This window comes from Andrena cerasifolii, chromosome 8 (assembly GCF_050908995.1).
Source record: "Andrena cerasifolii isolate SP2316 chromosome 8, iyAndCera1_principal, whole genome shotgun sequence".
In the NCBI taxonomy this organism is placed as follows: domain Eukaryota; kingdom Metazoa; phylum Arthropoda; class Insecta; order Hymenoptera; family Andrenidae; genus Andrena; species Andrena cerasifolii.
Window position 1 is genome coordinate 15,128,772 of NC_135125.1, and position 13,122 is coordinate 15,141,893.

Below are 13,122 nucleotides of genomic sequence, written 5' to 3' on the forward strand. Positions count from 1 at the left end.
GCGGACAATTGTGCATGGTCCCGCGTGGTTGTCGAACGAATGCCTGCCGTTCGAGGAGTACATGAGCGTAACGAATTTAAAGGCGCGCCTGCGGGGATACATCTCGTGAAATTCGATTTCCTGCCGGCGGATCTATTCCTATGCGCCCGTCATTCTCCTGTCCGTGTGCTCGCGATCGATTTAACGCTTAATTGCAGCGACGTCGAATTACGAGTGGTTCGCGTCAGCTGAGGGCGCCAGTGACGAAACACCGGCGAGTGGAGGGTCTTGGAAGGTGAAGATTCACTTTCTTAGCCGATGCGCAGTAATCGCGCTTTCGGAAACTGGTGCACGACCGTGATCGTTTTGTCCGTTGTGAGCGATTTTAGGTGGGAGGGGAGGAGTGCGATGCCGGTACGCCGGCTCTCGGCCGAAAACACCGGCGGACGCCGATGAATCGATCGGGTGCAGCCAGTTGCGGTGCCCACACCGTATGCTTGTCATGGCGGCGCGTGGAGGACGAGCAATGAAAATGGCCGGAAGATGCGACGAGGCCGGCGGGGAGGGACGGTAAGGCCGAATAGAAGGCAACGGTCCACGCGTTCTCAGCAGCCTATCCTAGATTTATTTCCGTGGATGTTGCGCAATAAACGCTGCGCTGTTAGCTCACTGAACGCTACCCCTCGCGCGGCTTCGAAAGAGGTGCCAAGGGCTAGTGAGTAACATTTAATTGCCACCGGCTGCAATTCCTCTCGTCTAATAAAGAAACGTAATTACGCCCGGCACCGTGGCACTGTAACGTTATCTCCGCTATGCCGATCCTCGAATCAAATGTACCGTGTTAATTTTCTTTGAAAAGCTTTTATTCTCGCTCGCCCTCCCTGCCTCCCTAATAACAATCAATTAAGAAACGCGTTAACTCAATTACGCAAGTTTAGGGCCGTACTTTCACCGAAGCGACAAGACCGCGGCGCAGCGCAAATAGGCCGAGCTGGATACGAAGGGAATAGGATTTTATTGCTGTGTCTCTGTCGTTGTTCGCAAATCATGTTAATTGTTAACAGAGTCCGCGTGCTGGGTAGAAGAAATTCGGGGTTACCTGTTGCATCGTAACGGCGAGACAATGAAGTTCGGTTGAAGGAATAACGAAAAGGTCAAGGTTCATTGTTGGATGTAACCGTCAGCCATTATTTTAATGCGATTCCAGCAAAGATTTCAATACGTACATATTTACGCCCCAAGTGAACTCGACACCGAAAAGAAAAAAATGGAATTCGTTCCTGTTGCCTACCAGCGCCGGCCCATGCAAACGAAATCTATCACGGTCATCGGTTTTGGTTTGCGGTGGGCTTGTTTTTCAAAGAATTGCCCTCTGTTTATGACAGCTCCCTATTGTTCTTGCTCGCCGACCGTGTCAGTCGGTTTAAAAAAATTGATACAACAGCCCCGACAAATAACGCCTAATTCCTAACTGTACTTTCCTTTACGTCCTGTCTATGGAAACATCCTGTTTACCCTCTAGATCCCCCGGCGTTTTCAGCGGCCAAATATGCGCAATGGCCTCCAAGCAAAGGGACAAACGGTTTTGCGTGGTAGATAACTACGCGTTCCCCTCGATTCCAGATTATCTTGTACAGTTTTCGTGGAACTTCATTATCCCGTTTATCGGTCGAGAAAGAAGCAAGGAAACGGTAAGACGGTACGCGATGACGTGTATCTCGATCATTAACACATCGCCATCGCCGCGATATACGTATAGGCGTGTTGGAAGATAAGATTACGTTGGCGAGGCAATCGCAGGCCTCGTGAAAACGCGAAGAGTCCCTATCACAAGTGATTTTGCTACGTTCAAATCGTTTGCGCTGTAATATCGTTGCAATTAATTTCCCCGTGGTTCGTCAGGCAGGTCTATTTACCATGACCGACGGCGCAGCCGTTTGTCTGGTCGCCTCGCTCCTATTAAATTCTGTCAGCATAGTAGTTTCCACCGAACCGTCGGAGACGTGCCCCGTGTTCTGTGTGTGTGACAATTGGTACGAGTTGCAGCGCGCATCTTGCACAGGCCGCCATCTTTACAGCATAGATACAGGTGCAGCCAGCACCGTGCAAGCCTTGGACTTGTCGGATAATGTGATATCGTATCTGAATAATTTTGAGCTGGCAGTAAGCATCCAGTTTCGATGAGACGTTTTATCTGCAAGGAAAATTGAACGTGTTATAGTAAATTCTGTAGCGTTAACGAGATTAAGCATCGTTGTTTACATTTAGTGACCGAGATCGTTTCAGAATGCAGGTTTGACGAGTCTGAAGTATCTGAATCTTTCTGGAAACGCGATCAGCGAAATCGGTCTGAACGCCTTCGCTGGTCTCGAGGAACTAACAGTGGTGGATTTGACGAAGAATCATCTGTATTATATCCTGGACAATGTCTTCGCGGAAAGCAGCAATTTACGAATCCTGACGCTGTCGAGGAATAATTTTAACTCGCACGTGCCGAAGTTGCGTTCCATTTGGCTGACGGTAATGACGGGAGCGATCCAACGTTTGCTAGAATGGCCTCTCTCGAAAGAGAACGCAGAGAAGTTGCAATTTCAACAGTGGGAAAACATTTTCTGTCTAGGAGCTAAGCTTGGACTCGTGTCAGATTAGTCATTTACCTTCGGACACGTTCAATGGACTCACGCGTATCCGTCGTCTCGATCTCTCGAACAATTTGATGATTCAGATGAGCAGCGCTGTCGTGCAGACGTCGCATTTTTTGAAGAAGTTATCATTAGAAGGGTACGATAAGCGAGCCTCCTGAAACGTGTATACTTCTGCATCAATTTACCCAGACGTTCCGCTAAAACCTACCTTTTCATACTCGTGCTTCGTCACAGTAACGCTCGATTTACAGTTCTAAATACAGTTCCCTTGAGATACTACTCGACGCGCGATCCTTTATCGTACGTAGATACATTAGAGACCACTAGGAATGCAACGATTAAAAACCTTCTTCCAGAAACCCGTGGTCGTGCAACAGGATCATGTTCGATCTACAGGCGTACCTCCAGCATAAGAATATCGAGTTCGACGAAGTCTGCGGCACGAAAGCAGGCCCAAAGAAATTCGAGAAGATGATTCTCGGACCGATAAGCAAACAGCAGAATTACCATCGCTCGGTAATTAAGAACCAGACCGTTCAGGGAACTAAATCGGTAATTAAGAAGAACAACACCGCGAGCCTGCTGAATAACGCTCCGACACGTGGGAATGCCACGGACGTAACGAACGTCGTCGATTCAGTGAGGGATATTTTACCGTATTGGTTCCTTGCTGTCGGTTTCTTGCTGGGCGCAGCAAGTGGGATGATTATGTCCTACGTTTGGCTGTCTGGCAAATTTTCGTGCTCCCGAAGGCACGGGCATCGTGACGCACTCAATGACCCTTCCCAAGGACTCTCTTTGTTATTGAATTCGTACCTACGAGACAGTATAGACAGTGACGCGAATGTTGTAGGATCGTGCCCCGGTACTCCTCCGCCGCCGTATCGAGAGGTTATGTTACGACCGACTCTTTATCGTTGCCCACAGACAGCCACCAATTTGAATAACAATGCTACCGGATACAGAGGTAGGTGCACGTAGCTGCAACTGGCAATTCATTGCTGCGACGTCACTGGGACAAAGCACGCATAAATATCGTGCTAGCTACATAATTTATCAGCCGTTCGAATTTCAACATTTCATTCGTTATATTTTTTTCACACGAGCCTGCTCGGCCATGATACTGCGCACGATTAATGCGCGTCGCGTATTAACGACCCGGTCATCGACCAATGATCGTCAATCACAGTGACGGGATATTACTCTCTTTTTTTTTCACAAGGATTCCCAAGCAAATTCAGTAAACTAATTGGCGATAAGCAATCGTTAACGAATATGTTCGTAAACAAGATTTATTAAGACAAACGATTTATGGTAGTCGTACGTACACATTGATAGTGTAAAAATGTAAATTTCACGATACATAATCTACGGGTACATGGCTGCAAGTTATACTACAATATATTACATACGTATCTAACGATAAGTGTGGGTAAGTCTTTTCGCGGAGCCTTACACGATACAAGCTTAAATTTCGCGTCAAATACGACGCAGCGATTCAGGAGCAATCGTCGCGATCGCTTCGCGGGTCTAATCATTGCGTAGCTATCATGTTACTCTTATCTACAGTTTGGGTTGTACTAACTGTAACAGTCTTGCAGCCAATGGCGGCTATAATATTCTCTGTTACTTCGTAGTCGTATCTCGTACCGCGCAGATCGCTTATCACGCTCGCGTCTTCGTTGAAATCATTCGATATCAAACCAGCCGGAAGCCGCATCTTGATCTCCTCGATGACACCGTCTTGTATTTCTAATACCAAATTAAACTGATGGAATTTCTCATTTTGGCCGAGCACATCTAAAACGCGTGTTACCCTGAATTTCGGCGTTTTACCATAATTCCATTCCCACGAGCGAAATGTGCTTATTAATTCATTCAGACCTGGAAGTACAATCGTAGGTTATAAGATAGTTGGTTACATTTCAATTCCTAAGGGTTCATAGGCAACCATAAACTTTAGGGAACGTATGCAGATGAAGATCAATTTTTTTACCTGGGAACCAGTCCTCGGTAGGATTGATGAACTGGAATCCCTTTTGACGTTGAATGAGATCCTGCCCGCCGTCTTCCAAAACCAGTGCTTTTGTACGGAGGTACTCCCAGCCAATTGCATCAATCAGTTTGTCCATGCATATGTGCGAATTCACATCTATCAAGTTCTTTATCGGAGACCGCGTAGATTCCGTGGCATTCGTTTCCACACCATTCTGTAACGTAAAGACACTTTCTCATTTTTACTTAGAAGAAAGAAGACAGAGGCTGTCTTCGGATAAACATTACAATTAAGTGTTGACCAATAATAACCAGTGATAATTAAATAATGATACATTGTTCTACGAGAGGATGAAAAGAACGAACCAGCGTTCGAGAAGCATAAACATTTTGCCCCTACTAATATCGGATGCAAAACGAAGAATAAGGAAGAAAGCTCAGTTATATTTCCTCGTATCTCCTACCATTTGGCAATAGTTTCATATATAACGCTAATCTCAAGAGACTATATACATAACTGTATCATCATTCAACTGATCCAGTGGACTTTGTGCGGAAAAATATGATAATCGTTGGGGAAAACTTTTTACCTCTTTTCTTTCAAGGGCTAGGCTTAAAGCTGATTTGTTCACGTCGACTAAGAGTGTGCAGTGGTGATACGCATTCGGCCGCCCTAATTTTGCAGCAGTACCGGACACCTGTGTTTCAATAGAGTTAAGGAAAAACGGATCGCGTTTTCGTGAAGCGCGCAGCTCCACTGTCAATTAGGTTGTTCCAATATTCTTTCGCAACATCATTTAACTTACGCATATTTTATTCGTAAATAAAAATTGAAATAAAAAAAAAATAATCTGCCGACGCTCGATGGTGCCTCTTCAATCACGGTACGTGCGTTCATGATGTAGGGATATCCTTACATCATGCGTGCGTTGAAGAAAACTTTGACACATTATTGTATACAAATTCTGATATAAGACATAGACAGAAAAACGCACTGATCACAATATTGATCACACTATTGTAAACAATATTGTAAACACACCTTAAGGTATATAAATTTTAATAGCATTCTTTGTTAAGCCAATTAAACTTATATCGTAAAGTCAGGGGTAAAGGGCTTCATGAGATTTGTATGACAATGTTGAGCTATTCTGCACGTACTTTTGGAACACCCTTATCGCTAGGAATATATTGGCCATGTATACATTACATTGAAGGATACTTTGAATTCCCCTTCAACGACGATGTCCTCGCGCTTATTAATGTCAGCTTTCACGCCCCATTCCCGATACAGGGCTCTCGTGATTATCCCCAAATTGTATTTCCGATCATATCGTTCCCGCGGCGTGAAGAAGGACAAATTCAGATTACCGTTATCGTGGTAGACAGTGCCGCCCCCGCTGTTACGGCGGACTAACGCTATACTGCGCTTCTCAGCCAGCTGAGCGTTGTGCTCTATCCACGGGTTCTGGTGACGTCCGATCACGACGCAAGGATCGTTACGCCACAGAAGTAACACGTGATGATTCGTAAAATTATAATGCCTGTAGAGCCAATCTTCTAGCGCTAAATTGGTGAACACATTCGTGGATTGCGATATAAATACTGACTTCTTTATCGAGTCGTTCGGGTCACCCTGCTTTTCCTTGAAGCTCGTCGAGAATCTGGCCACTCGGCTCAGACCACTGCATCGAACTCTCCGCTCCACAACAATCAGAAATCTGTTTATTAGAGACATCTTTCTCGTTGGCAAGTTTCTTCTCTAGTCCCTCTTCCCTTATTCCTCTTTGCCTCTACCTCCCCCCCCTCGCCGCCTGTTCCAGAGCCGAACGGGGATCGTGGAGCGGAGCACGCGAAGGCACCGATACGAGCAACCGTACTCCCTAGAAAACCGCGCGGCCTCTGGCCTTTTGAAATCAGTCTTTGGTTATAATGAGCTTCCGAGGGGCGCTTGCTACCTCTGCACGTAGGTGGGATCAGCCTTGGTTGAGGTTAATATTTACGTCTGCAGGTAGCAGCCCTAATGGCAGGTTCGTCTCGAGACGTCGGATTGACTGGCGGTTATGGAGATGAGGTAATCGTGGAGCGTGATCGTTTGGTGCAGCCACTTCCACGTTTGGTCCAGGGAGTTGATACGGTATCGGATACCTAAACAGTCACGGCAGTCCTTTTGCATTCCTCCGTGTGCTGGCAGTTTGAAAAGAAACATTCAAATTACGCGCGACGAACGGCACGCGTAGGTAGCAACGATCGTGTCCCGGCGGGCAGTAGTGTCGCGTTCCCAAGGACGTCGCAAGCTTAGCACGCGCGGTCGGAGCACTCGAGACTTTGTAGTGCGCGGTTACGAATGTCAGCCAAAATTCATCGACGCACTCGCGGACTCGTAATGAATAAGTCAGGCATTGGCTTTTGATATTATATGAGCTCCGTGTGGTCGGAGAAAGTAGAGGGGGGGTGCATCGAACACACGCAAGAGGTTATCTAAGTTCGCAGCACAAAGTACAGCTGTCCCGCGCGCGATATCGGCCAACGAGACTCTCTTCGCCTACTCTTCGTGATCCGCCCACCCTCCTGCAGCGTTTATTTCAGGATCGTAATTATCGGCATACGCGCCCCTCTGTAAATAGCTCTTTCGCTGCCGTCAATGAACGTTACGTATCCGAGGGAATATTGCTATTAAATGTGAGTATTTCTGTGAACGCGGTTGCTTCGGAAAAGGATAGCTTTACACGTGAGTCATATATTTAGAATTTTACAAGGTGGGGTGCAGTGGAAGTGTAACACTCACGTTTCAGTGTGCTCGTGCAGGGCGACAGGGGTTGAAATATTCAATCCAGCAGTATATTTCCTTGCCGCATATGGTTAATAATTTACTAGACATTTAACGTTCAATTTTCCACTGCCTGTACCTGCTGTTTTGTAAACGCTCTTCACAGCAAAGTATAATGGTACTGTGGCTAAGGTGTTAGATTACGAACTCGCGTCTTGTTTGCTTATTCACGCGCGTGTTCGAGACCCGTTGTGACTTGTCTGTATTTTTTTTACATCTCTTTCTCGATCGTTCTTCGCAGTGTATACGAAATTACATACAAATGCGTTTTATACATTATTTATTACTGTTTGTAATTAATAATCGGGCTTTTTTACACCTTGCAAGAGCTCTTGAGTTGGGGATCTTCTTGTTAGATACTACCTGATAGATTATCTGCTTACATTGATAAAAAATTCTATCGATTTCAGCAAAGTCAGAATCGAATTTTTATATTATCTAACAATAAGCTAGGGTCGAGAAATTTATAAATTACATTTAAGAAGATAACGTCTAAATTTACGGAAATAGTACGTATCAAAATATCCTGTTATACGCGGCTGCATGCAAATCAGCATGCATGCAAACGTACGCGTATCAACGCCTCGTTTCTTCAAACGTATTTTGCATTTATGTATTGTATACGACACTGTGCCTCCATGATTCCTGATAACCAGACAAAACTCCTGAAAAGTTACGTTTACGTGTCAGTTAACGTCGCCGACCATAGGAGGGGGTAATTAAGGCCAATTGATAAAGATACAATACGTATTCCTTAGCCTTCCGCGTGATGTGCACTACCGTTATTATCGACTTTGTAGCAGTGTTGTAGATAAAAGGTTTGTGGTGGCAGTTGCAATAGAAAACTCCGCGATTTTTATCGGCCACGTCAACTGATGGATGTTTTGTCTCGCTTCATCGAGGATTCTCGTTTCTTTAAACTACACTGTCTAATAGCCATTTGCTCTGTAACATTCAATAGTCATTTCTTATAGATTTTTGTGCTCTCAGTTTTCGAGAAATTTGATTTTTTTTTAAAAATGTAAATTTTCAACTTTGAACATTTTTTGAGTTCAAACAGTAATAGTTATTCGGTTGCTTGCTCCGCCAAATTATTCTATAAACCCTCGAGAACACAACGATATAAGTTATTATTGAATTATAAACATTTAAATATGTTTAAACAGCGATGAAAGGGAAAAGGAGACCACTGAAAATGAGAAACTCAACTCAGAAAAAAGTTCAATTTTGTTGGACAGTGTTATCTATCGTATAATTTTTATCTGGCGCCGCGCAAATTGTAATTGCAGTCACTTAAGCGCAACTCGACTTCAGTTTCACAGTTTCCGTTCGCATAGTTCGGTCGTCTATTTGTATTTAGATAGTTGATTATTCTACGCGTACTAGTGAAAAGGCATTGAAAAGTATCAACGCTTTCGTGCGTAAATATAGGAAATATACGAATATTATTAATATATATATATATATATATATATATATATATATATAGCAAACAAATAAAAATAAACCATTTTTAGTTTCGATTTTCATGCAATCTATCGATAACGGAGACATACAGTTTTAATTGACACGTTTGCCGTCTTAATCCGTGCGTTAATTAGCAAAAACATTTTGTTCCGATAAAATATTCAAAATTAAGATGCACGGATAAGGCGCCCCTATAATCATGCGTGGTACGCCGGCTCCATATATGCGCTAATTAATATTTAATCTACAAACATTTTGTACGATTAGTCATACATTGTCTCCACACATTCGTTTTTTACGACGTTATTTGTTATTCGTGCAGAAAACAGAAATACATTCTTATCGATTGCGTGTAAAGAAAAGCAAATATTTTTATGCGAAGATGTCCAAAGTAACAAAGGCGTCCGACGATCGGTCCCCCTCCCCTCCCCACGATTTCGATGAAATGTGGTGGAGAGAACCTATATAGAAGTCTAACGGTGACACTATGTAGAATAATTTCTCGCGCCAATGCGCGTTTTTCAATAATCTATTAATTATCCCTTTAAGTACCTACAAATTGAAGCGTTCTTCAGGAAGCGTGTTGGGTGGAAGCGAAGAGTGGTTGCTTCGTAAATGTTCAGCGTTTCGAATCAATTAATTTTCATATTCAATACTCGCGTGTTGAACGTGAACACCGAGTTAATCGTGTTACGAACAATCGCATAGGTGAAGCCGGCGTTATGGCCTGGTCGTTAGTCGTAAATACCATAAAGAGAATCTGCTTGCGCGGAAGTACCGTCTATCGGATTACAGTGAAATTCACTGGTCGTAATCGTTCGCAATTTATCCGTGCATCGCACTTTTCCACCGTTAAAGTGAGATTCCTTATTTACAATAGAGTTGTCCCATCGGTATTGTTGCGATGGAGTCTGATTACACCGTTTCGTGAGAATTTCAGGTGTCGGGCCTTTCGGTACAAGAGCTCACAGGGAATCGAGAAATAATGGGGAAGTTGCAGTATCCCGAAGCGCATCGTGACGACACCGTCGATGTTTACGATGGAACCAAGGTTAGAAAAAACGCTAATACCTTAATCACGCGCGCAGAGTACAAGATTCCATTCCATCCGATAGGTAGCAGATCCATACAGGTGGTTAGAGGATCCAGATTCTGAGAAAACCAAAGCATTCGTAGATGCCCAGAATGCCATTACTAAGCCGTATTTGGCGTCCTGCAAGGCACGTCAGGATATCCATGATAGACTGAAGCAGTTATGGGACTTTCCGAAATACTCCTGTCCAGCTAGACACGGGGATAAATATTATTTCTACAAAAATACTGGCTTGCAGAACCAAAGGTAAGATTCGTAAGCATTCGTTTAGTTCGAACACCCTAATGAACATACATGTATCGTTCCAGTGTTTTATATGTACAAGATACATTGGACAGCGAACCGACAGTATTTCTAGATCCAAATACATTCTCCGAAGACGGTACTGTCGCAATTACTAGTTGTAAATTTAGCAAAGATGGCAGCATATGCGCGTACGGATTATCCAGTAGCGGGTCTGATTGGTGTACAATACATTTTATAAATACTGAAACTGGTACGGTCAATGCAATTTACTTATGGGTCGAATGCCTGGGGAATGTTTGCCATTAACAATTGTTTATACAGGCAAGAAGTATCCAGAAATCTTAGAGAAAGTCAAGTACTCTCCGATAGCATGGACTCACGACCACCGTGGAGTCTTTTACGGATGCTATCCGGACCAGAAGGGTAAAACTGATGGCTCGGAGACGGAAGGCAATAGGAACCAGAAGTTGTGCTACCATGTTGTTGGCACGCCTCATTCGGAAGATGTTGTTGTAGTTGATTTCCCTGAAGAACCTTTGTGGAGGATGTAAGTAACGTAATTGTTTAAGACGATTGCGCGTATATTTCTAGCATTCTCACGTATGTATTTTCAAACGATCAGAGGAGCACAAGTCTCTGATTGCGGAGAGTGGCTAATTATCACGCCTGTGAAGGACTGCAGGGATAATTTAGTTTACTTCACGGAATTGAAGCCGGAGACGAAGCTAAATGAGAAACTGCAATTAAATCAAGTCGTTGATAAATTTGAAGCCGATTATGAAGTTCGTAACATCTACTAAAGCGATTTCGTTGGACAGTTTCACTCTCCTTCGCTTTATTCACTGATTATTCTTTGTTAAATAGTATGTAACGAACGATGGCGCCAAGGCCATATTTCGGACGAATAAAAACGCCCCGAACTACAAGTTAATAGCTATAGATTTACTGGATTACGAGCAAGAGAAGTGGGTTGATGTTTTAGCAGAGCACGCTGATAATGTATTGGATTGGGCTAGCGCGGTTGACGGCGATAAGTTTGTGGCTTGCTACATCGAAGATGTCAAGGTGAGCGAGAACCCCTCCGAAGCAATTTATATCACGGCAAATTATAATATACGAACAAATACAGACGTCGTAACGTTAATAATACCACGAGTTCTCTTTTGTAGAATATTTTACAACTACACAGCTTGAAAACTGGCGACAAAATCAAAACGTTTCCATTAGATGTTGGCACAGTAGTTACTTTCACTGGGAAGAAAAGATATTCCGAGATATTCTACCAGTTCACATCCTTCTTGATCCCTAGTATTATATACAGAGTTGACCTGAAAAAGGACGACGATCCGGAGGTAAGCGGTATGCGTGTCTCGATAAAATGCAACTGATGAAAATTGAAGAATTGCATATACATGTACACAATGATCGTTCGCAGGTGTTACGAGAGATTAAAGTGAAGGACTTCGATCCGAGCTTGTACAAGACTAGTCAGGTGTTTTACAAGAGTAAGGACGGTACAAAGATTCCAATGTTTATAGTAATGAAGCATGTACGTATTTGCGGCACTATTTTTCTATCTTTATAAAGGGAAACAAATGTCGACAACGATGATTTAATTTAGGATGCAGTTTTGGACGGCTCCATGCCGGCTTTATTGTACGGTTATGGAGGTTTTAATGTAAGCATTCAACCTACGTTTAGCGTCACGAAGCTAGTGTTTGTCCAGCATTTAAACGGGGTGCTCGCAATTCCAAATATTCGTGGCGGAGGGTAAGCTGAAAGGTTGGCTGATGTTAATTAAATATATTCACATTTCACAGCAGCATGCGCTATAATCGATTTCAGCGAATACGGAGAAAAATGGCACAACGCTGGGCGATTCTTCAACAAGCAGAACGTGTTCGACGATTTCCAAGCCGCCGCCGAGTACCTAATTGAAAATCGCTACACCGCATCATCGAAATTAAGTATCCTGGGTGCAAGTAACGGAGGTCTACTAGTCGCCGCGTGTGTGAATCAAAGACCCGATCTCTTTGGCGCCGCGGTTGCTCAAGTCGGGTAAGCGTACATCGCGGATTCGCAATGTTCTATAAACTTGCTTCTGTTTTACATACTTTCTTAAATACAGGGTAATGGATATGTTACGTTTCCATAAGTTTACAATTGGCGTTGCTTGGGTGTCTGATTACGGCAGTTCCGACGATCCGAAACACTTTGAGAATCTTCTAAAATACTCCCCCTTGCATAATGTGAGGGTACTGGAAAACGGACAATACCCAGCAACATTGCTATTAACTGCGGATCACGACGATCGCGTAGTGCCGTTGCACAGCCTCAAGCTTATTGCAACGTTGCAACACACACTTGGGGAATTACCGGAGCAGACAAATCCGTTACTCATTAGAATAGACACTAAGGCCGGGCATGGTGGTGGAAAGCCAACTATGAAAGTGGTTAGTTTTTAATAATTTATTTCTCTGTTTACTGTTTGTCTTTTATTGGCACTTCTCACTGTAAGACCCTTTGCTGTTTCAGATCGATGAAAGTACAGACATTTTAACGTTCATTGTGAAGTCTTTGGGTTTGGAATTCAAATTGTAACACATACCGAGAGTATAAACAATTTTTATATTTTATACTACGCTTAAATCTTTTAACACGTTTAAGAACGTTACGCGATAACATGGAAAGTGTGTTTACACGCTTATCGTACATATTGCAAAATACTGTTTTAAAATGATGTAATGCGCTTCTTAGCAAATTATTTTATACAGGAGGAAAATTTCTACCGTAACGAATAAAAAGGTCATGCAATTTACCCCACAGCGTTCATATATTTTCTACTGGCCACGAAACTCACGTACTCG

At 43.4% G+C, this 13,122-nt stretch overlaps 2 protein-coding genes across 9 annotated transcripts; one reads left to right on the forward strand and one right to left on the reverse strand.

Moving 5' to 3' along the window:
- Positions 1 to 963: 963 nt before the first annotated feature.
- On the forward strand, positions 964 to 13,073 carry LOC143372537 (prolyl endopeptidase-like). Of its 6 annotated transcripts, none has more exons than XM_076818799.1 (16): positions 964 to 2,142; positions 2,266 to 2,499; positions 2,600 to 2,760; positions 2,981 to 3,591; positions 9,849 to 9,967; positions 10,032 to 10,255; positions 10,318 to 10,505; positions 10,577 to 10,802; positions 10,878 to 11,037; positions 11,120 to 11,320; positions 11,425 to 11,607; positions 11,691 to 11,804; positions 11,877 to 12,025; positions 12,101 to 12,313; positions 12,384 to 12,708; positions 12,791 to 13,073. In XM_076818799.1, the coding sequence occupies exons 1-16, from the start codon at positions 1,897 to 1,899 to the stop codon at positions 12,854 to 12,856; spliced, it is 3,420 nt and encodes a 1,139-aa protein (XP_076674914.1). In that variant the 5' UTR covers positions 964 to 1,896; the 3' UTR covers positions 12,857 to 13,073. The 6 variants fall into 6 exon arrangements, with proteins under 6 accessions (XP_076674914.1, XP_076674915.1, XP_076674918.1 ...); XM_076818800.1 differs by having other exon boundaries at positions 2,002 to 2,142; positions 2,273 to 2,499; XM_076818801.1 differs by lacking the exons at positions 964 to 2,142; positions 2,266 to 2,499; positions 2,600 to 2,760; positions 2,981 to 3,591 and adding exons at positions 7,173 to 7,301; positions 9,625 to 9,773 and having other exon boundaries at positions 9,857 to 9,967.
- Positions 3,899 to 6,641, reverse strand: Lipt1 (Lipoyltransferase 1). Of its 3 annotated transcripts, none has more exons than XM_076818841.1 (4): positions 5,842 to 6,641; positions 5,210 to 5,317; positions 4,621 to 4,834; positions 3,899 to 4,508 (listed from the first exon to the last, which is right to left on the reverse strand). In XM_076818841.1, the coding sequence occupies exons 1-4, from the start codon at positions 6,355 to 6,357 to the stop codon at positions 4,159 to 4,161; spliced, it is 1,188 nt and encodes a 395-aa protein (XP_076674956.1). In that variant the 5' UTR covers positions 6,358 to 6,641; the 3' UTR covers positions 3,899 to 4,158. The 3 variants fall into 3 exon arrangements, with proteins under 3 accessions (XP_076674956.1, XP_076674955.1, XP_076674957.1); XM_076818840.1 differs by having other exon boundaries at positions 5,830 to 6,641; XM_076818842.1 differs by lacking the exon at positions 5,210 to 5,317 and having other exon boundaries at positions 5,830 to 6,641.
- Positions 13,074 to 13,122: the final 49 nt, after the last annotated feature.